We start from the raw sequence: 23457 nt of genomic DNA, 5'->3' as shown, positions 1-23457 counted from the left end.
TTACCTTACCTATCTCTGAATAATATTTTTTATTGCCTACCTGCTTATTTAACCGTGAGCTTTATTTTCTACTTCGACTTTGTTATGCAATTAAGTGTAATTATATCACCAATTATAAAAAACATTTTCAAAAAACATCAAATCATTAAAATTTTATTTAAAAAATAAACCTATAAATTTTGAAAATGCAACCCACTAATAACGTCAGCATAGAATACAATATAGGAGGGTGTAACTTAAGAAAAATCTGTTAAATTAAAGACCTTTTTTCTCAAAAACATTTTTGGACACTTAAATTAGACTTTTCATTTGCACTGAATTTTTTTTTAGTTATTAATTAATTAATTACAGGAGTTAGCTATAAATTTGGATAATATAATAAATGAATCGACTGGCATTTATAATAAGCTATTTCCAAAAATCTGCCCCACTTAATTATCCTTAAAATTATACCCCATACCTTTAAATCTACGGTACCTTTTTTTCTTTAAAAAAAACTCGGCCGCAAATCTAACCGACGAACGCGTACGCGAGTCTTTTTTTTTAAAGAAAAACAAAGCTATTTAATTTACTAAATTTATTCTTGAGATAAGTGATACAATAGATACAGTATTAAATTAATACCTATTGGTTTAAAATTGACATTACCCTCATATGAGAATCATCAATTTAGTAAAGTAAAAAGCATTTTAAACCTCCCTAGACGTTGGTTGTTTTTTACCCTTAATTGATCCTCAAAACCTTTAAATTATTCTGAAGAAATTATGAAAATATTTTTAGTTCCCGAGTTATACCCAAAAATGAAGAAAGAATAATGAATAAAAATATTCGTGGGTTACAAAAAACCTCAAATTCAGTTGCACTTGAACCTTACTTCATAAAATCTACTGTGACTCAAAAAGTTTTTGAGGTAGAACAATTGTTCATATATCAAATTATTGGAAAAGAAACGCCCGTTCTTTTCCCAACGCCTTTTTTAAGAATATTTTTAAAGTTCCTGGAAATATCGGTAGTCTACAAAAAGCCGTACTGTCTTTCAGAAAGTAGAAGTACTTTATTTTTCGAAAAGAAGCTAAACAATCTCGTTTTTAGTGCTTTCTCAAATATATTTGACACATTTAACATTAAACTGGTGTACAGTTTTCCAATTTTTGGTTTATCATCTTTTTCGTAAAATGGCTTAATGACAGTCATTTTAAAGCAGGAAGGACACCTCATTTAAAAGTTTTGTCGATTAGAGAAGAAATGGGTTTAGATATATAATTTACAAAAGTTTTAACACTGATTCTGACATATGGTATAAAAAATAGAATTTGATTTTTTGGAGTAAATACTTGTTACTTTTGTTGTTCAACAAACTACAGAGTAATTATGGCTGAAAATGTTTCAGATTTTTTTTCCTCCGTCCTTTATTTCCACTTATTCATTGCTTTTTACATTTTTTCTATTTGTATACTCCTCCATTGTTTCCCATTTTTTACTGTTATTTTGGCAAATTTCTATTAAAATAAATGATCGACTACCTGGACAAACCGTTTTTCTTATTTTTCCAGACATTTTACGTCATTTATTATTTCTTTTAGGCAGATTTAAAAAAGATTCTCAACAACCTGGACAAACTTAGTTTTTAAATTTTAAACCCTTTATAAGAATGACATTTCGTGAAAATATTGTCTGAAAAAAATATGAAAGTGTTTTGAGTAGTTTATAAATTATGACCAAAATTGTCTTGAATCTCGAAATTTTTGGGATACAAGAAACAAGATACATTTATATATGAAACTTTTCAGCAAGAAATTCCCTTTAAGAACATTTCAATAATTTGATTTTTATGAAATTTTTATTCACAAAACTAAAATACGAGGCATGTGCAGAAAATAAGTGTACTAAATTTTTAAAGGTTATAAATTTTTTTATTTGAACAAAAAAAATATCTGTTTACATTAGTACATATCTAAACTATTTTTCGACATAGTCACCATTCCTCTCAATGCAGGTGGTGTACCGGGGTATCAGTTTTTTGATGCCCTCCTCGAAGTAGTTTCTCGCCAATCCCTTCGTCCACTTCTCCACCTCCTCCTTCACCTCCTGGTCGGTTGAAAACTTTTTTCCACCCATGTGCAGCTTCAGGGAGGTAAAGAGGTAGTAATCTGACGGTGCTAGGTCAGAGGAATGCGCAGGATGGTCCAGGACATCCCATTTAAACGAGGCGAGCAGGTTTTTCGTGGCGTTAGCTATGTGTGGTCTGGCATTGTCGTGCAGCAGGCAGACTCCCTTTGTCAACATGCCTCTCCTCTTGTTCTGAATTGCCCTCCGTAATTTTCTTAGGGTCTGACAGTATCTTGCAGCGTTGATGGTCTCCCCTTGAGGCAAATATTCAATAAGAATTATGCCTTGACAGTCCCAAAACACGGATGCCATGATTTCCTTGGATGAAATTGTCGTTTTGAACTTTTTGGCAGAGGGTGAAGAGGTGTGACGCCATTGTTGAGACTGCCTTTTGGTTTCTGGTGTGTAGTGGGCAACCCAAGTTTCATCTCCAGTAACGATGGAGCGGAGAAATTCATCGCCATGCAGTGTGTAGCGTCTCAAAAACTCTTGCCCGGCCTCAACTCTATTCAATTTGTGTTGGTCTGTCAGCTGTTTTGGGACCCACCTCGCCGACAGTTTCCGATATCCGAGGGTTTCTGTGATGATTTCGTGTACCAGAGATCTCGAAATTTGTGGAAACATTGCAGAAAATTCATCCACGGTCAATCTGCGATCGTCACGGATCGCATTTTCGATTTTTTCCAAAATTTCTTCAGTCACAATTGAAGGCCTTCCGCTCCTCTGATCATCATGCACAGATGTACGACCATTTTTAAACTCGCGACACCACTTGAACACACTTGTACGATTCATAGCTTTATCACCATATGCAGTTTGTACCTCATTACAAACCTCAACCGGAGTTAATCCCTTCCAAACGAGATAACGGATAACGCCGCGTATTTCACACTTGGCGGGAGATTGGATTGACATTTCTCACTAAACGTGTTGCTGCGTCTATAGTTCTCAACGTACTGACCTCGAAGCGGTCTTGTTGTGGAGGGGAGAAATCACGCTATGCGGCAGTGCAGCCAACATGTGGAAAAACAATTCCCTACCGCCGTGACAGGCTCAGTACACTTACTTTCTGGACCTGCCTCGTAAGTAAAAAACGTATTTACCTTCTAGCATCTTTCCTCCAATAAGGAGCATACAGTCCCGAAAAGGCAGGAACAAAGACCACTTCTCCAGGTTCTGTAACACCGTGAGCAACATCAGCGGCTTCACTGGCACTCTTTATAATCTGCAAATTGTCCTTGAGCCACCTTAAAGATATTCCTAAAACACCCCCCATTAAATTAATATCCCTTTCTTAGCATAAATAAACACAAACTCTAAACTAAAATATACCTAATTAACAAATAACCTGCTATAGCCACAGATCCTTCCAGAGCGTAAACTGTATTGGCATGGGGCCCCAGTTTGTATCCGACAGTCGTTAAAAGACCATGGGAGGAATACACCATCTAAATATTAATAAGTCCATCAGTAATATATAAAATAATTTTTGAAATTGCTTACACCGGTTCCAGTATTGTATAAAATAAAACATCCCGTACCATAAGTGCTTTTAGCTTGGCCAACTTTAAAGCAGAGCTGACCTACTAGAGCCGCTTGTTGGTCTCCTAAAATCTTTTTTTTACCCGTAAATAATCACCCATTTAATAATTCAATAAAATGAGTTTTACCCCTGATATGGGCACCCCAGACAACTTAAGTCCATCAGCAATATAACCGTAAATTTCTGAACAAGATCTTATTTCTGGCAAAATGTTCATTGGTATACCAAATACTTTACATAACTGTGGATCCCATTGTAAAGTTTCAATACTCATAAGCATAGTTCTTGAGGCATTTGTACAGTCTGTTATATGTAGTCCTCCTTTGGTACCACCAGTTAAATTCTAAAATATGTCATTAAACAGTATTATTAAGATTCTATTCCATTGTGGTAAATGTTGTTTTGAGGACTGGAGTTTTTCCAGAAATATTAAAAACTGCCACAATAACCTCAGCGCATAAACACGGTGACAAAAAATTAACAAATAACTACAAGCTTATAGCATTGTCTAGCACCATTAAAATGATACAGAAATGCCTCAGAAAAACAAGTACACTTGTTTTTAGACTGCTGCGGGGTTTAAAATAATAGTTTTTGTGAGAAAGCTTTCGTTATTTTTGTACTAAATTTGTTGTTTTGCTTTTGATAGTTAACATTAAATTCGTGTTTTGTTCTAAATTTGTAGTTTTATTTCAATAAGTTAACATCAGAAGTGGAATAGAAACTTAGCGCCTGTTGTAAAAGTGTTATACTGAAACCAAACAATAGCAATAATGCATCGTCTATAAGTGATAGGCGGGATCGGTCGGTACCTAATGCTCGTAGCCGCTCGCGAAGTGGTTTTCGCGATGTGCATGAAAACAAACGACGGCGACATGGGATGATTGACCAAGGCAGGAGTTCCACCCCTCCTTTAGCGATTGCATCTACAAGTTCACAGAGTTCTCAGCTGGAGGGTAGTGAGTCTATTTTATCGTTAAGTCAAGCTTTACAAGATGGTATTGAGGGAATTACAAATACATCAAATAATTCGGGGGTAGTTAACAGTAACATAATAGATGAATTTAACCCTGTTAATGACGACATTGTGGAATGGTTAAATGCCGTAGATAAGTATGCGTTTATTAACAACTGGAATGACCGAATTACTTGCCATCTGGCCCTCAGTAAATTGCGCGGTTCCGCTGAGACTTGGTATCGCGGTTTGCCGACGCGCATATTTACTTGGACCGAATGGAAAGAATTGTTGAGCGAACAGTTTATATCAAAAAGAAATCTGCATGCAGACATGACTAAAATGTTAAAGTGCGTTCCAAAAGTTAATCAAGGCCTGTACGAATATTGTTTCGAAAAATTGGCTTTAATTAACAAAATGAAGTTATTTATTACTGATGAGGATAAAGTAAATCTGATAATGGGGAGAATTAAAAATCAACAAATTAAATTTTCAGTAGAAACCTCTGAAATAACTAACCCTGCTAAATTAGCGAGATACTTAAAGACCTTTGATGAAAAATCGGATATACCAGAAATAACTAATACCAACACTCTTACACCGCGAAATTCAAATATAAACAATCCAACTAAACAAACTTCGGCACAGGTTTTATTAACTTGTCATAATTGTAGGCAAAAGGGACATATCAGACGTAACTGTCCAAATAAAGGTCAGTCTAGCAAGGCGTTTGTTGCCTATCACAATTCATTATGACAAACAAACTCAGCAATCAACAAACCCATTCACAAATATATTAAAAATATATATCTCGAAAACAAACCTGTTAAATGTTTTATTGATTTTGGTAGTGAATGTTCAATAATTAACCAAGCTATCATTTTGTCTTTTAATTTAAATCGAAAACCGCTTCAAACAAATATTTTTATTAAGACCCTCTTAAACACATCTCTAAGCGTTTCTCATTATGTTCACGCCAACGTAAAAGTTTATTCCATTGAAAAACGCAAACATTTTATATAATAAATAAAGAAATCTTAGACGTGGATATCCTAATAGGCCAAAATTTCCCCGAACTTCATGATATCACATATTTAAAATGGCTCAACACTTCAATTCAGTATTCGAGTTACCAGCCTTGTCTTAGACAAAACGAACGTAAAAATTGGTATCGATGATCCAGTAGTGGAGCACTCCCTTTTAAAATTGTTAAATCGATTTAAAGAATCATTTGCACTTAATAGCTTTGATGTTGGTACTTGTACTGAAGAAATGCGCATAGATTTAACAACAAATGTTCCGATTATTCATAGGCCGCGAAGATATCCCGAAAAACAACGCGAAGTAATACGTAATATGGTTGAAGAACTTTTAAAACATAACATTATTCGGGAATCAGATTCTTCTTACGTTAGTCTGGTTTTATTGGTTAAAAAGAAAGATGGCGGTACAAGATTATGTGTGGACTATAAAATCTTTTCATGTTTTTGTTTTCTATCTAAACAAATTAAGATAAACAAAGATTTTTCTAATTTTCTCGAAAACGAATCGACCTATTTAAAAAAATCAAACGTCAAAATAAAAGACGAAGTTCGAAAGACCTTTTAAACAAGCCATTACTCGATACCCCTTGCCATTTAAAATTTTTAAGAGGATGACCCTGGGGGGCAATGAGTGAAAGGGGGCGAAGTAATTTTAGGTTAGAAAGTTGTCCCTCTTGACAAACCTTTTGATGTATTTCGGCGTTTTTTTTTAAACAGTGGTTTTCGATAAATCCGTGGTGGGAAGTTTTCAAATGAATATGAATAGCATATTATCAATTTGAAAAGAGGAGGGAGTGGTATTTTGCTTTGCTGATGACTCTAAGACTATTATATGGGGTGAAGACTGAGAAAATACCAAAAAATCAGCAGAAGCTGCACAATAGTTTATTAACATTAAATGCAGACAACACAAAATTTCTTGCATTCTCTCTTACCACAAGTTCACTACCTGATTATGATGATATGTGTCCTCTAAATAGTAGGTGTGAATGCTTTAATGCAATTGGAAGAAATTCAACATTAAAATATCTAGGAGTATACTTAGATTAAACTTTTTATTGGAAAGATCATGTAAATTATGTTATAAAGTAAGGAAATTGATTTTAAATTCTATGAGCTTAAGAATATTTTATCAATAAATTCCTTAAAAACACTATATTATTTACTGGTATTGTCAATAATAAATTATGGGATAGTGGTGTAAGAGAGTGCTGGGGTGACAGTCCCAATAAATTGAAGAATCTTCCAAGAATGAAAGTGGATTTTTAGACATTGGACAAATATAGACAGGTAGAAATTAAACAAGAAATTAGTAATTACAACAAACTCTATAAAGAAGCTATAAAAAAAGCTAAAATAAGAACAAATGATAACCTTATCCGCTCCTCTAAAAATCCACCAAAAACTATGTAGTAAATAATAAACAGGGACTGAGGTAAAAGTGATAAGTCATTAAATCATAAAAATATATCAATTACACCAAATGACTTTAATAATTTTTTCTTCATGCATCATGCGAGATATCCCAATTTCAAATAATAATCCACTTGATTATCTTACAGAGAGAGCATTACCTCCATTTTCATTTTCTGAGGTAACTTTTAATGAAGTAAGGGATGTAATTAATAACCTAAAAAATAAACCAAGCTGTGATATATATGGGTTAAACACTAAAATGTTAAAGACTATTAAAAACTGCCTAATAATTCCTTTGACTAAGCTAATAAATCTTTGTTTTAAACATAATACTTTTTCTAAAGTTCTCAAAGTAGCAATTGTGTACCAATTTTTAAAAAGGGTGACCCTTTATTGCCAGAAAATTACAGGCCAATATCACTCTTGCCTATAATATTAAAAATAGTGGAAAAGTGCATGGCCATTAAAATTGTTGGGTTTTTTTGAGATCAATCATGTCTTCTCCCGGTGCCAGTTTGGGTTTAGAGAGCATATAAATACTGTCGAGGGCATCCTACATCTTGCGTCTGATATAATAGACATAATAGAGGCGTTTCAGTACAATTCAGTCTTGCTGTGTGATCTGAGCAAGGTCTTTGACTGTGTCGATCATGGCATCCTTCTTCAAAAACTTGAATACTATAAATTCCATCATAATAGTATAAAATTCGTCGAGTCATATCTTCAATATAGATCTCAGGTGGTGGGGGTTGCGGGTGTGACGTCAGCAAGGAGGGTTATGAGCATTGGAGTGCCACAAGGATCAGTTCTGGGGCCCATCCTTTTCTTAATATATATAAATGACCTTTCTGAAGGGGAAACTCTTGCAAAATTCGCTCTCTTTGCTAATGACACAACTGCTTCTTATGCTGCAGATTCATATGAGGAATCACTACTTGGATCTATGGCGGCACAGGCGAGGGCTAAAGATTGGTTTTGCGCAAAGAGATTGCTTTTAAATAGTGATAAGACACATCAGGTTACATTCTCTATGAGAGATCTGTCAAATATAGAGAATGCATCAGAGGTGAGTTTTCTGGGAGTAGGAGTCATTTTGGACCCAAAGCTCAAAGAACAGCATATTTTGCCATTTATCATTCCCATCTTTAATATGCAATTCTTCAGTTTCAAGCTCACAGGGATGTCCATGACTACAACACACACGCAAGGAACAATTTGCTACCTGCTTATTGGCATCTGGGGAGGTGTCAGGATGGTCCAAGGTACTGGGCTATTAAGTTTTTTAATGTATTACCAAATATGACTAGGGTTTTACCAATTAAAGATTTTAAGCAAAGGGTAAAGCATTATCTAATAAAGAATGCATTCTATTCTTTTGACGAGTATCTTAATTCAGATTTCAACATGTTGTAAGTGACATTATTCTTAATCTTTTCTTTTCTTTAGTTTTTAGTCCTTTTGTTTTAGTATGTATCTTATGTGAAAAATATTGTTTGTAATTTTTTTAATGAACCCTTTTAAGTAGTTTCTTTTCAATTAATATTATTTCATTTTTTTTGACATTATGTAAACTGTATATGTGATAACATGAATAAATTATTCAGAATTAAGTATTGAACACATTGATTATCTTGGTCAAAAAATTTACAATAACCTCCAGAATAATTCTAAATGTAAAAAGCAACTAAATGAATAAATATTAAGTAAAAACTTTTATGGGTATTTTTTATACAATAGGATGGGAATATTGTTTTATTTTGCTGATTGTGGGAATATTATTTTTTTATTTCTGCTCTTTCACTAAAGAATACTGTCATGAATATTAATGCATACTGTTGCACCTACAGTACAATTGTGTACTAAAGTAATTTAGTCTATAAATGTATAAAGTGTATTTTGAAAATTTTATTTATGTTACTAATTATAAATATATGTATATATAAATATCTTTTAGTTCTTGTTATAGTTGTAGAGAAGCTGTGTATTATTTTTTGTAAAACTAATTACTGAATAAATAATATTTGCACCAACCCATATAAGCCAGCTATCAATGTTTCCAAAGCAGCATCTCCCTTCTCTCATTGCTTCTTTTACACCCTTAATATTGTCCATCATCCATTTTATTTTCAAGGCACTAAAGTAGGTACTAACTGGCAAGCCACAAGCATATTGCAAGAAATTTTTGTCCTTTTTGCCATATTGTAAGATTTCATCCACTGTGCTTGAAGTCCTCATATCCATCCACACTTAAAAAATTTATTCTTTTTATCTCAATTTTGGTTAAAGCAATTAAGAACACATACCTAAGGCATTACATAAAGGTTTCCCAGTGATTTTATCCCATAAAACAGTTGTTTCCCTTTGGTTAGTGATCCCGATAGCCACAATATCCTCATATTCTATATCAAGCTTTTTTAAATTATCACAAGTGACATCAATGGTTTGTTTAACCGCTTGAAGTATGAGCAAGGGATCTTGTTCGAACCATCCTTCTTGGGGACAAATGTGAGGAACCTCTTTTTGGTGGTATGTGAGAACTTCTGCTGTTTTTGAGGCAAAAACCTACATAAAATACTGTCTTTTAATAGACTTAGAAAGGCGGCCTTTGTATAAATAAATGAACTAAGAATTTTCTTTTACCAAGAATCTTGTACTGGAGGTCCCTTCATCAATAGACCCTATAAGGGGCCCATACTTTTCCCTTGTAGAAACCATGACTAATATGAATTACATCTGAACAAAATACATAACGAGGGTCTACTCGATCAAAGTTCGATTTTTCTGGTCCAGAATAATATTTTCGGTATTATTCCCCTATAAATTTTAAATTATACAGAAATTTTAATTTGTTTGACACTTAGACATCTGACATAACCTCACTTTTGGATTGATTGCAGTGTTGCCGGATTAACAACATTTCCCTAAAAGAATGCCCTATATTTAAAAAGTAAAGCGAATATTGACACACACGTCTACAATATTATAGTAAATGAGTATTAAAATAAGTGAAATTTCATCAATCTATTTCTCGATATCTTAAAAAAATTTCAGGCATTTTTTGAATATACTTAGGGGAACTTTAATGTGTCTAATTTGGCAATATAGACGAATTTCACACGTGCTCCTTGACATCTGTCAACTTTTAAGGTTATGTTTTGTATTTTTCGTTCCGATTAATGGGGACTCCAAAAGAGTCTTTATAAAACCTTTATATTTTATTTACCTATAAAAGTGATATTACATGTGTTCAACTAGAGTGAAAAGAAAATAAAAAAACAAAATGAAGAATAAATCTACCAGGCATAAAGATGACAACACTTTTAAGGTTTGTGCTTACTAAGTCTCTTTTTTTCCAATGTAATAATAATAATTCTTGTAAAGTTCCAAATATAATATTAAAACTAACAAAAATAGTCATTTTTTTTATACTTCTCACTTATTATACTAAGTTTAAATGTTAAAAGACTCTTACCTATTATATTATGTGTGAAGAAAACTCATCTAAGGTGTAATAATTCTTTAGCCTTTTCTTCAAAATAAATCTATTTGGAGAGTCTATAACATGACTACTTAAATCGTCAAAAATTTTACAGGCATTATAAATAAGTTTGTTTTTGATAAAAGGCTATGCAATGAGCACTTGGCTAGTGTTGTAAAATGCTCGAGAATTTATTTTTCGAGAACGTTCCTCGAGCATGAACGAGCACGAACGAGAATTTTCAGCACATATAAGCATAAATGAAAAAAATGCAAAGGAAACATATTAGGAAAATATCTGAAATTAAAAATGTTTGTTTATTTATGTTCTATTTATTAAGTTAAACTTTCAAACAACCTATTTAGGAACTCTTCTCCAAACTATCCTCTCCCTCCTCGCACTCTCTTAATTTTAAATCACTCCGAATTTCCGTTAAATCAAATTCAGACTCAGAAGAATCATCTTCAATCAATCATCAGATTTGGTAGTGAGTTTTATTTTTTTTTATTTCGGTTCCATTAACTTGGTAGAGGTGTTTGGCTGGCCGGTATTTGAGCTTATACTTTGATTCTTTAATTTTGTTACTAAATTAATATTTGAAGCAACAAATGCCAATTTTCCCGCCCTCTCAGTGGTTAATTGATTTCTTTTTTTTGTGTGCAGGAAAGAATACTTGCTGAAAGTTCTTTCAGTGGCAGCCGAAGACGGTGGCAAAGTTTGCTCAAATGTTCATTCATGCTCTTGAGAATAAATGTCACGAAAAAAGTTGTGAACGTTCGCGAACGTTCTTCGAGAATAAACGGGAACGTTCCATTGCTCACAACACTACACTTGGCAAAAGAAGTTCATATCAACATGTATATTGTATACATGCAGAGGCCTATTTGCTTGAAAAATGAAATATTTAATTTTATAAGCATGCTTAGTACTGCTTCATAAATATACACTTCAATCTTTTCTTTAAAACACTCCCTACATGAGTCTCTATGTCCAATGCATCTGGAAGCCATCACTTACACCTCAGTTGACAATACCATATTGCAACAATTAATAAAAGTTATCATAGTACAATGTTAAAAATATCTGGTTATTACAATAATGTAAAATATATTTCAAAACATAACAAGTACCTTTCAATTTGTTACATAGATTTTCAGTAGAAGACTGCCATTTCAATTCTTGATCAAAATAATGCCTAATAGTTTCAACAATAATTCATTTATTTGTTTGTTATTTGTATCAATATTGATAAAGCCACTTATTAATAGCCTTGTAAATTAAAATGTACTTAGCTAAATAATAAAAGAAATGCAAAAGAAAATAAACACATAATATAAAACCCAGCAGCTTAAACTATAATTATTTACTTTGTTTTTGACGATAAAACATGCACATCCTCCTCTTTGTTGTAAAGGATCTGCTCTATATCTAGACTTGCAGATTAGCTAGAAGCATGATTATTATTATGATTAAGTTTTTTTCAGTCTTTTCTACAATTTTTGGCATTCTATTGATATGTCTGTGACAAGATCAATTCAATTTTATTGTATAATGAATTAATTTTTTCTTGATCATTTTTTAATTTGTCTGCTTGCTCTGATTAAAAAAAATTCCAAAGAAGATAATATTGTTATATTATTGTTGATAACACATCTTTCCCGTTCTTTCATTTCATACTAATATATTTCGACATTTGGTTCTTATTACTTGTCTGCTTCGGCTTGATATTTTATTGTTTCAACTATTTCCTCTAATTTTTTTTTAATGCATCAGCATAGCTATGTTTTTCCGCAATTTTTTGATCTACTTGTTTAACTACTTTTTTTATGTTTGTAATCTCTCACTTTAATGACTCATTTTCCCTGCATCTTCTTTCTATAGATCCTCTTAAGCTATCCACCTCTTCCTTCAGTTTGGCCAATTTTTTTGCTGACTTTATTACTGGGTTTTATTTATGTGGTTTTGAATCTCTGATATCTTCTTAATTCAGTTCTTAACCCACATAGAGTTGATTCTTGATGGTCTCAAAATTATGTGTATTTCTCCTACAAGTGTTCCTCTACATTCACCATATATGATACCTTCACACAAATCACAAGGAAAACTAAATAGTTTTCCTTTTTCTTTTCTTTACACTATTATTTCATCACACTACTCTTATGTAGGTACATTTTAATCTACTATTTATTTACTTTTTAAGTGTTAAATATTTTATCTAGTAGGACACTTTGTCCAGTGACTTTATATTTTTTGATAATAAAATATGATTTTAAAACTTATTGTTCTATAGTTACTATATTCATTACTGTTATGAATAACTTTAGTCACTTTTAACTTGTCATGAAAAACTGCTCTCTCTAGTAGCTCTCAATAGTAGCATGAGATATTAATGCTACAGCATTCAATATGTACCTAATCTTAAAAGCTCTCTTATTATTTTATAGTTCCAACCATTTTCTGAACGTGTGGCAAATATTGACATCAACATATTTCATAAAGTTGGCCATGAATATGAGACCCAGACTGAGGAAGGAGAGAGTTATTTTTATCAGGCAATTCAAAAATGGAATGTTTTAAACTTAACAGAAGGATATGAGAAGTTTAAGAAGGAAATAAAGGCTGACAATTACATTACTTTGCCACAAGTCTTGTTGGGCAAGGAGCACATTATTCATGTACTGCTAAATTATTTAAATGAAAGGAACCCCTTATATCTTCAGCCTATATTGGAGTAAGTCCTTGTTTTAATTTGAGTATTAGTTGTATTAATATGTGGTGTTGTAGAATTGTTATTGCTGTTGCCCAAGATCTCCAAAAAGAATTTTACCCCTTTTACCAGCAATTTTTAGAAACCATTATTGGCCTCTTAAACACAAAGAATACAGAGCAATTGGAGTGGACCTTTACCTGTTTAGCTTATTTATTAAAAATACTATGGAGACCTATTATCAAAAATATTAATGAAGTATTCAACTCCCTTCTGCCATTATTATCAGACAGCAAACCTGAGTATATAAACTCATTTGCTGCTGAAAGTTTTGCTTTTATTGCCAGGAAAGTGAAAGATAAGCAAGCATTTTTGGGACTGCTACTTAAAGCTGTAAATAAACATAAAGACGTAAGTATTAAAAATATTAATAAAAAACAAATATTAAACCATTTTGCAGGGCATTTCAGGTTGTGGTAAGCTCCTATTTGAGGTCATTAATGGAGTCAACAACCAGTTTCACAGTTGTGCCGAACAATTTCTGCCATTTTACTTTGAGTCCTTATGGAACTCTCAGTACCCTCAAGACACCCTTTTTGAAATCCTTGAGTGTATTGTTGCCAATATTGCAGCCGATATACACCCTCAAAAAAATAAACTGGTTTGGGATGTTTTGTTTAAAAATGTTTCACATCTGGAAGAGCAACCTAAAGAAAAAGATTTCGAGCTTATTTTAAGACTGGTTGGGCAAATGGTGGAATATAAAAGTGGAAAACTTGTGCAAGAGCCATCTGCTTTGATACAGCTTTTAATAAAGTTATTTGCTAGGGAGATGTGTTCAGAAGAAATTTTGATTATTTTAGTGCAAATCTCCATATCTGTACTGCTGTCAAGGAATATTAGGTTGCCACAGGAGCAAGCTTCACAGTTAATTAGAAAAATATTGTCCTTGGATCAGAAGAACGTTTTGCTCTATTTTGTTAATAATGTTAGCAGTAGTTCCTCTTTTGAAACCCTTATTTTACCAGCATTTTTAAGAAAGTGTGGCTTATATGAGTTTGACAAGGAATGTTTGTATACTTTGACAAAGTTGGTGCTGAAAAAGACCCCACTGTGTGGCTCTGGCATCAGTTTATTACAGTGGGCTAAGTATTCCTTGGATTTTAAAGACTTTAGTACAATGATTTTCAATAAGCTTGCTGCAGCATTGGACTTACATAGTTATGAAGATATTGAGGCAAATAAGGAGAGTTACTTTTGCAGTTTAATATGTTTGCCCCATATGGAGTTGAGAGGAAATGACAAGAATGTTTTGACAAAGAAACTTATTGGGAACTTAGACTTTTTGTTGAACAGAGCCAAAGAAGTTTTAGAACCAATATTAGTAAAAACGGTGTTATTCTGGATAAATTTGGTTTTGGAAAGTTTAATTCATTTAGAAGGCAGCACTGCTATAGAAGGAAGTTTTCAAGAAATTTTAAGTGTTTTGTTAAAATTTGCCTCGAGTTTTTCATATTTGGCAGCGCTGAAGTCTCTAAGTCTTCTGTTTACCGTCTTAAAGGAGCCAAAGGCTATAAATACGGATATTTTGATGGAATTACACAAAGTTTGTGAGAACAACTTTAGCAGTCCCTATCATGAGGTAAGTTTTTGTAAATTACTTATTACATTTTTAGAGTCTAGAGTTTGACTGATATATGTCAGGCAATTGATAGTTTTTGTTATTTTCCAAGCATCTTACATCTGTCATTGATTTCTTCAGGAAGTTACAAAAATAATTATGATTCTCAAAAACAGTCTTTTTAAGTAACAGTCGAAGACTACATGACAGAGTTTTGTGTTAAAGACATTGTGGGTATTGGAAATTTTATAATAAATGATGATCATGTGGATTTTTTTTAAATAACTGTCTTATTAGAACCATAATAATTCATACAGAGGTGAAAAATAAAAATTTTAGGTGTAGAAGACTGATGCAGTCTAGCTAATAGTTACTCTACTGAACCAATCAGCACACCTTAATTGGAACCAGTCAATATAATGACAGATAATACATATGATGAAAAACAAATAGTTAGATACAGCATGTTATTAAAAAATAAATATACTTCTTTGAGCCTGCACCACGCAGAATACATTGTTCTCAGACTGAGTACTCAAATTCAAGTAAAATAAACAAAAAACGAATTAAAAATTAACCCTATTAAATTGCGACGTTAGCAGATACTTCTTAAATTTTTTAGTCATTAATTAGTAAATTTAACAGATTTACTGGTAATTTATTGTATACTCCTGAGGCATTATATAAAAAAGTTCTTTCAAATGTAGCTCTCCAATGGAGTTGCACCGTTAACCTGTGAGGAAATCTAACATTTAAATTACGCAATTATAATAAAGCAACCCTTAACTCATTGAAAGTAACCCCCTATTTTGAACCTCCAAATTGCAAAGTAGAGAAATTAAAATTTTTTAAAATAAAAAATTTTAAGAAAATGCATATCCAATCGTCAAAAGAAAACAAACGTTCCTACAATAATAATTATAATGCAAAATGGCAAAAAAATAAAAGAGCATGCTCTTAAAATAAATAAAACTGTACATACCTCCAAGTCATACAAACTAAATAACAACAAACACTAAATCTAGTACTATATTTACATTTCCCATCTAAAAACCAAAAATCAAAAGTTCTAAGATTAAGTTTTTCCTATTTTCCTAAGCAGAGAAAAAGAAAAATTCTAAAATACCGAAAAACCTATCAACTGTCTAGGATATAACAGAACTTTTGCATAAGTTTTTTAATTCTTCTAGGCAGTTGCGGCCATTTGTTTTTAATTAATGCAGGATTAATTATTGCAGGATTATCTCTAGGATCAAAATGTCAGTTAAATGGAGTTTATTAGTTCAGAGGAAGAGTTATAGGACATAACTTCTAAATCTTTAAAAGTGTTATTGTTGTTTATGAATATAACAAAAAATAAACTAATTTTTTTTTTAAGGATTATGCTTGTCCTTCTCTTCCTATTCTACCTTATTTTTGTGTACAAAAATAAAAACCTTTTAAGTTCCAATAAAATGTCAAAATTGTCATTTTGATACTTCAAAATGGGTCCTAGGTGTTTACACCGAAAAAATAGGATTTGGATCAAATGACGTCATTTGATCCAAGTTTTAAATATTTGGTACCCGCGTTGTAAATGTAGCTAGTTTGTTTTATATTCTAAAAGATAATCCTTATAATTTTTAGATAATATTTAACATTTTTCTATTTTTTTTACCTTAACTGCTTATACAAACTAATAAATAAAAAAAAAACAAAAAAATTCTCACATATATAAGACCTAAAAACTTACTATCTATCGTATCTATTAATTCTAGGTACGTCTTCTAACTGCTCACATCTACACCAATTTCGAATCCCTTCCGCAATTCAATCTAAAACACTCAAACGATCCAGAGGTACGTTCGGAACCCTTCAAAGTGTTTTCTCTCATCTACGAAGTAGAATCCATTGAACCGTTAGTGGAAACCTACCGAGACCAGTTGCAAAGACTTGAAAAATTAACTTTTGATAAACCTCAAATGATTATGTGCAATAAGACAGAATTTAAGCTGATACCTTTGAGATACCTCTGTGGGGTCCTTTATATGAATTTTAAACTACTATGGAACCCAGTTTCGAAAATCATTGAAAGCCACGCTCATGGGTTGGATTCTAACGATTTCTGGAAGGTGTTTGGTCCTCAGTTGAAAGGAGTTGTTGAAAATATCATGACTGAACCTGTAATTAGTGTGGATACATTTGAGACTGATTTAGAGGCTTTAGGGGATACATTTCAAGAGGGCCAAAGGAGTGCTTATAAGGTAGATTTTATAAATTATAGGGTTCTTTTGTGGAGGGCTTTAGCGATGTTTCCTAATGTAGCAGAGGCCAAAACCAGAGATACTTCTCAGTTATTATTGAGTTTTATAGAGTAAGTGTAAGATTTATATTGTTTAAGGCAAAAAAAGGATTTTTATTTTAAATTTAATTTTAGAAATGAATATACAAACACCAATTCAGAGATGGCTACCTTGTGTAATGTTAAAATATTTGCTGATTCTGCTGCTGAAGACAAGGAAAATTGTCCTGAAGAGGAGGAGGATGATGAGGAAGTTAGTAGTCTTGAGGTTAGGAAACTGGGCAGAAAAATTTTAACCAAGTAAGTTTCGACCCAGATTAGATTAGATTAGATTAAAAAATAAGGGTGAAGTTTCACTGCGACCTAAAAGATCTATTGTGTGCCCCTTTCTAATTACTGCTTGATGTTATTCTCAAGTCAAATTACTTCGTACAATCCTATGGCTTTAATAAAGGCTAATAGTTGTGACGGTTCCAGTAATGAGATATTTCCTTCTGGAATTTCATAATTACCGAGGTGCATGGCACGACTTTCGGCAACTGTTTCGCATGCAGTTACTAGGTGTTCTGGGGTCTCTTCCTCTTCCCCACAGAATCTGCATTCACCTGTCTGTTCTAGTTTTAGTTTCCTGCGGTGTTCTCGAAGGTGACAGTGCCCTGTTAGGAATCCTGTTACAATCCGTAGTTTAGTTTTAGTTAAACTTACTAGAGCTTTAGATTTTTTTGGGTCGAGGGTTCCAAGGAACATCTTGGAGTGTCTCAACCCTGGATGATCATCCCAGAGGCTTTCTCTGAGTTGATCCTCCATTTTTGTAAGCTCATATAGGTAAGTATTCTTTCCTATGCCGCAGAAAGGTTCCGGTCCTACAAATTGAGAACCAGATCCCTTTTTTGCCAGAATATTGGCTTCTTCGTTACCTTGCACGCCTGTATGTCCAGGTACCCACAATATTGTGACTTTGTTTCTCTTTCCTACCTCATTAAGTTTGCCCAAACAGTCTCTTACCATTTTAGAACTGATGACATGTGAACTCAGTGCTGCTATGGCTGCTTGACTGTCGGTGAAGATTGCGATGTCCTGCTTGAGGTAGTCTTTGTTCAGGATTAATTGAGCGCATCTTTCTATAGCGTGTATTTCCGCTTGAAAGACACTGGTGTATTTTCCCAGTGGCTCTGAGTATTTGGTGCCAGGCCCAAATACTCCAGCTCCTGTTCCTTTTTCGGTTTTAGAACCATCTGTGTACCATTTGATAGTATTCTGCTTAAGTGAGCGGGCGACAGATCCATTTTCCCAGTCACTTTTGCTGTCAATTTTTGTACTGAAATTCCTAACAAAGTGATATTCCCGAGTTATATCGTCCTTGGGAAGATCGAACAGGGGAATGGATCTTGTTTGAGATACCCAGGCTCTCTGATCAATGTCCCTACTGTTCGTTCTATCCCTTGCTAATCTGAACATGGCCCTTTTAGCAGCTCCCTCTACTGCCAGGTGAAGAGGTGCCAGGTCAACTATGACCTCCAGTGCTGCTGTGGGGCATGTTTTCATAGCTCCTGTAATGCATACGCATGCAAGTCTTTGAACCTTGTCAAGTTTACGCCTTACTGTACTTAACTTTGTAGTGTCATGCCACACCACTGCCCCATATGTGATTATGGGTTTAACCATCATGGTGTACATCCATTGCAGTATTTTTGGGGAGCATCCCCAGTTTTTACCCGCTAGGTTCCTACAGATCATAATGGCTTTAGTGGCCTTGTTTACTGTGAATTCTAGATGCTTGTTCCAACTAAGCTTACTATCCAGTGTCACTCCTAGATATTTTACTTCATCCGATGTATGTACAACTTGTCCGCCCAGGTGGATGTCCCTGGTGGGTTGCATTTTCCTTTTACGAGTGAATGGTACGATAGTAGTTTTCGCTGAATTTATGCTCAGCCCCACTGATGTGCACCATTCTTCCGTGATGCTTAGGCTTCTTTGTATGAGGTCGTATAAAGTGCCCTTATACCTGCCTTTGACTATAATAACGATATCATCAGCATATCCTATGCAGGTGAAACCGAGATTTGTCAATATCTCAAGTAGTTCATCGACTACTAGACTCCATAGTAAGGGTGAAGTTACCCCTCCTTGAGGCGTGCCACGAGTAGTTTTGATGCCTGTGGTCTGTTCGCCCACAGTAGTCTCAGCCGTACGCGTGGCAAGCATTTGACAAATCCATCGGATTATGGTTTTGTTCAAATTTCTTTTTTCCAGGGCATTTTTTACCGCTACATGTGACGTGTTATCAAATGCCCCAGATATATCTAGAAAGGCGCAGATGGCTGTTTATTTCTCATTCAGGCTTTTCTGGATGATTTGTGTCAGTTGATATAGTGCGGTTTCTGTGGATCTGCCCGCTCTATAAGCATGTTGACACTGATGTAGAGGTGCTCTCTCCAGAATGTCATTCCTGATATGGTTGTCTACAATTTTTTCTATTGTTTTCAGAATGAAAGACGTAAGGCTGATAGGTCTGAAAGATTTGGGGTCAGTCCCATCTTTTTTTCCTATTTTCGGTATGAAGGTGACTTTTGCCCTTCGCCAGCTACTGGGAATGTATCCCGACGCTAAGCTCGTCCTTGCTATTCTACTCAGGTGAGGAAGGATTTTCTCTTGTCCGTTTTGTAGGAGAGCAGGAAAAATTCCATCCACTCCCGGTGACTTGTACGGTCGAAAGGTGTTTATTGCCCATTTCAACCTTTCTGTCGTAAAGACGGTCCTTGCAACTTCCCAGTCCTCTTTTTTAGGATTGGTGTACTTTATTGGGACCGTTTCTATAGGTTCGCACCCTGGAAAGTGTGTTTGAAGTAATAGGATGGCTTGCTCCTCTTCTCCCTTCGTGTAGGTGCCATCTGGCTTTTTGAGGGCCATTATTGGGTATGTGCCTCCCTTAGCCATTGCTTTGTGCAGTCTAGCCGCAGTCGGAGTTTTAGCGATTTCCGCACAGAAAGTTCTGAAGTGCTGTCTTTTGGTTTTTCTTATCTCTTTGTTATAAAGAGTAAGCACTTCGGCATATACCTGCCAGTTACCGTCTCTTTTCGCTCTATTGAAAAGATGACGCACTTTTGACCTTAGTTTTGACAGGTGTGTATTCCACCACGGGGCGTCTTTAACGGGTCTCTCACTGGTCACTGGGCAACTTGAGTCGAACGCCTCATTTATTGCACGTGTGACAGCTTGTGAGTCCTGCTCTAAGTCTAGATGGTGCGGTTTCCCATTTAAGCTTAGATAATTTAAGTTGTTTTCCAGATTGGTGTTGTATAATTCCCAGTCTGTTTTTCCTGGGACCCTCCTTTCGGGTCGATTGTATTTAATGCTGTCCAGCTTGAATTCGATAATCCTGTGGTCGGACAGTGATGGTTCAGCTGATACTCTCCATTCCTTGATGTGGTCTCTGAGACTGGAGCTGACTAAAGTAATATCTAATACTTCCGATCTCGATTTAGTTACGAATGTTGGTGTAGTTCCCACATTCAGAACCTCGAGATCGGTTGTCGTTAGATATTCAAGCAGACACTCACCTCTAAAGTTAATATCTGTGCTTCCCCATGTGATATGGTGAGCATTTGCGTCGCAGCCTAGGAGGAGTGGTAGACGCAATCTGCTACAGTATTGAATCAGCTCTTGCACTTCTGCTGGTGGTGTCATAGGCCCATCTCCAGCAAAATATGCTGACGCAATTACTATGGTCCTGTTTGTGTCCCCAATGTCGAGATTTACGACAATAGGTGTTAGGTCCCGTGTCATGAGTTCTGAAATACATATGTAATTGATGTTATTTCTTATAAGAATGCAGGCTCTGGGTGATTCCTGCCTGGTATCATATATTACTTTTGACGTTTTGCTTGACAGACCCTTGATCTGCCCCCGATTGATCCAGGGTTCTTGGATCAAGACTAGTCCCAGATCTTGCTTGACAAACATCCGTGCAATCACATCGGAGGATGCTCGTTTGTGTTGCAGGTTTATTTGTGCTAATTTGCTGAATTTAAAGGCTTCCGGTTTGGCAGAGTGAAGTCCTCTTATGATTTGTCAGGGCCATCCGGTCCGTCCCCCTGATGGTCTACATTAGGTCCCAGAAGCCTATCTTCTTCTTCGCTGCTGATGACATTCTCCTCAGCGGAAGTGGCCGGGTTGACATTAAGATCGAGGTCCATGCCCTCGGTCTCTTGTGTTTCAGTCGCCGTAGAGGTGTTCTCATTGGCGACTGGCTCGGAGGAGGTAGAGGCTGAAGTGGATGGATCAAGCTCCATCTTTTCGTTCTTTGCCTTCTCCTGCTTTCTGAGGCCAGATACGGGGATTTGCCCAAACCTGTAGTGGATAGTGTATCCCTTTGCCTGGATGCTATCCGCAGATTTGGTGTCGATTCCAACAGAAAGCACTTGACCGTGGCCATTTCCTTTGGCGCTTATTACTTTCCAGGTCTCGGTGGAGATCTCTGGATTCTGTACTCCAATGAGTTTCAAGAGAGCTGTGGTGTCTTGCCCTTTGCTCCGTGGAAGAAAAAGGCTGATGGTATGCGCTTTTGGGATGTCCTCTCCTCTTTTCGCTACCAGCGCTGGCCCTTTCCATTCCTTCAACCTAGGTGCCATCTGAGCCAGCCATTCTGCTGTCTGCTCCGACTCGCAGTCCACAAGTATCATTCCCGAGCGAAAATGAATACCTGAGAACTGCAGGCCCTTTGTTGTGCTGTTGATCATTTCTGATACGATTGCTTCCTCCACATCTGTGAGTTGTTCGGAGGTTAGAGTTGCCTCAGGGTAGTCCTCCGGCAATACTCCGATTCTGATGAGCTTTGCCGCTTTTGCATAGCTGGTGGCTTGCCCTGCTATGTTTGCAGACTTGCTCGTCTTCATTACCCGGGGATCGTCACCGGTTCTTTGCTTCTTTTCCCCCTTTTTTTGTTGGGGTGAGATGAAGTCACTTCCCCTCTTACCTTGGGGGTTTTTCTTAGGCGATGCCTTGGAAGTTTGAGGAGGTTGTTCTTCCTTTCTTTTTTCCTTGTCGTCTAGGACTTTTTTCCTCGCTTCTTCGGGTGACATGCCCTCGTGAAGAAAGCGTAGGTATTTCCTGACGCCTGCACCACTAAGTCCACGCCTTAGTGGATCGTCCCTTCCCCCAGGCTTTCCCAGTTCTGGAAGAGAAAAGGAAAATCTCCTTTGAGATTTTGAAGCAGTTTCTTTTCCCGCTTGCTTTGTGGTGGAGGGTGTTGCTCCTGCCATCTGAGAGGAGGAGGTTGTTGCTCCTGCCACTTGCTTTGAGGAGGAGGATGTTTCTCCTGCCTTACTGTTATGTTCGGAGGATTGTCTCCGTTCTTTTGTTTTTTTTGTTTTCTTGCTCATGTTTTTTGCAAAGTTTCGACCCAAAAAAACGAAGATTTAGTATTATTTTGTGTCACATTTATATTCAGTGTTTTAGATGGGTTTTCATGTTAAAAATCGATGTTTTTTTATAAAGCTGCCAATGGGTACACTCCATGTTCAATTTTCTGTAATGATAAGACATTCAAGATATTTCTATTGGCTTAATTTTTTTCACACTGAGTCATTTATTTTTATTATAAGATTTATTTGTTTTTTACCAACTTGCTTTACAATAATAAATTAATAATAATAAAAATAAATGACTCAGTATTAAAAAAATTAAACCAATAGAAATATCTTTAATGTCTTATCATCACCAAAAATTTAACATGGAGTGTACTCAGGGACAGCTTTATAAAAAATATCTATTTTTAACATCTTCAGAGGCATTTAACAAATATTACCTCCTACATCCAAATTAGCTTTTTTACTTATCTTCCATTTACATCTGTTTGTTGCTTTTTTTCAAGTAGAGTATATTCGTAAGAGGTTTCTTACGGCCTTCACCTCAAAATGCCATTTTTCACTGAATCAATGCAGGTCAACAGACACAGTTATTATATGCCTGTTTTTATCTATCTCACTGGGTATGTGATTTAGTAGATGTGTGGCTCTCAAAGTGCTGTGTTTCTTTTAATATCTGTACTGATTTTTGTCAAATTTGAAGGTATTGCCTATATGAACTATATGGTGAACGACAAAAATATGGCACAAATTCAGTAAAAAAACAAATAAAAGCGTGCTCGAAAAAACGCTCGCACACGTCGGTTAATTTTTTGGTTACGCATTTTTTTTCAACAAAAATCTTGTATACTCATGTAGCCATGGTCAATACCAACTTTCTTATTTTAAATGGAATACCCTGTCTATGACTACATTTTTTCTTACTTATTCTACTA

At 35.1% G+C, this 23457-nt stretch overlaps 2 protein-coding genes across 3 annotated transcripts in view; one reads left to right on the top strand and one right to left on the bottom strand.

The window, feature by feature from the left end:
* The window catches only part of LOC126745967 (glycerol kinase-like), a 41290-nt gene extending 31355 nt beyond the window's left edge, over positions 1 to 9935 (bottom strand). For both annotated transcript variants that reach the window (XM_050454025.1, XM_050454031.1), the window contains exons 1-7: positions 9707 to 9935; positions 9370 to 9628; positions 9098 to 9312; positions 3780 to 3995; positions 3613 to 3723; positions 3458 to 3557; positions 3213 to 3369 (exon numbers count right to left, since the gene is read on the bottom strand). In XM_050454025.1, coding sequence (XP_050309982.1) covers positions 3213 to 3369; positions 3458 to 3557; positions 3613 to 3723; positions 3780 to 3995; positions 9098 to 9312; positions 9370 to 9628; positions 9707 to 9781 — 1133 coding nt within the window. In that variant the 5' untranslated portion in view covers positions 9782 to 9935. The remainder of the gene's footprint in view (positions 1 to 3212; positions 3370 to 3457; positions 3558 to 3612; positions 3724 to 3779; positions 3996 to 9097; positions 9313 to 9369; positions 9629 to 9706) is intronic.
* Positions 9936 to 10215: 280 nt separating this feature from the next.
* The window catches only part of LOC126750559 (small subunit processome component 20 homolog), a 60181-nt gene continuing 46939 nt past the window's right edge, over positions 10216 to 23457 (top strand). The window contains exons 1-6 of the mRNA XM_050460206.1: positions 10216 to 10391; positions 12989 to 13275; positions 13329 to 13662; positions 13712 to 14893; positions 16630 to 17225; positions 17289 to 17453. Coding sequence (XP_050316163.1) covers positions 10347 to 10391; positions 12989 to 13275; positions 13329 to 13662; positions 13712 to 14893; positions 16630 to 17225; positions 17289 to 17453 — 2609 coding nt within the window. The 5' untranslated portion in view covers positions 10216 to 10346. The remainder of the gene's footprint in view (positions 10392 to 12988; positions 13276 to 13328; positions 13663 to 13711; positions 14894 to 16629; positions 17226 to 17288; positions 17454 to 23457) is intronic.

The sequence above is a fragment of the Anthonomus grandis genome, chromosome 1 (assembly GCF_022605725.1).
Source record: "Anthonomus grandis grandis chromosome 1, icAntGran1.3, whole genome shotgun sequence".
Classification (NCBI taxonomy): Eukaryota; Metazoa; Arthropoda; class Insecta; order Coleoptera; family Curculionidae; genus Anthonomus; species Anthonomus grandis.
Note: the sequence above shows the minus strand (reverse complement) of the source record. Positions and strands in the feature narration are given on the sequence as shown.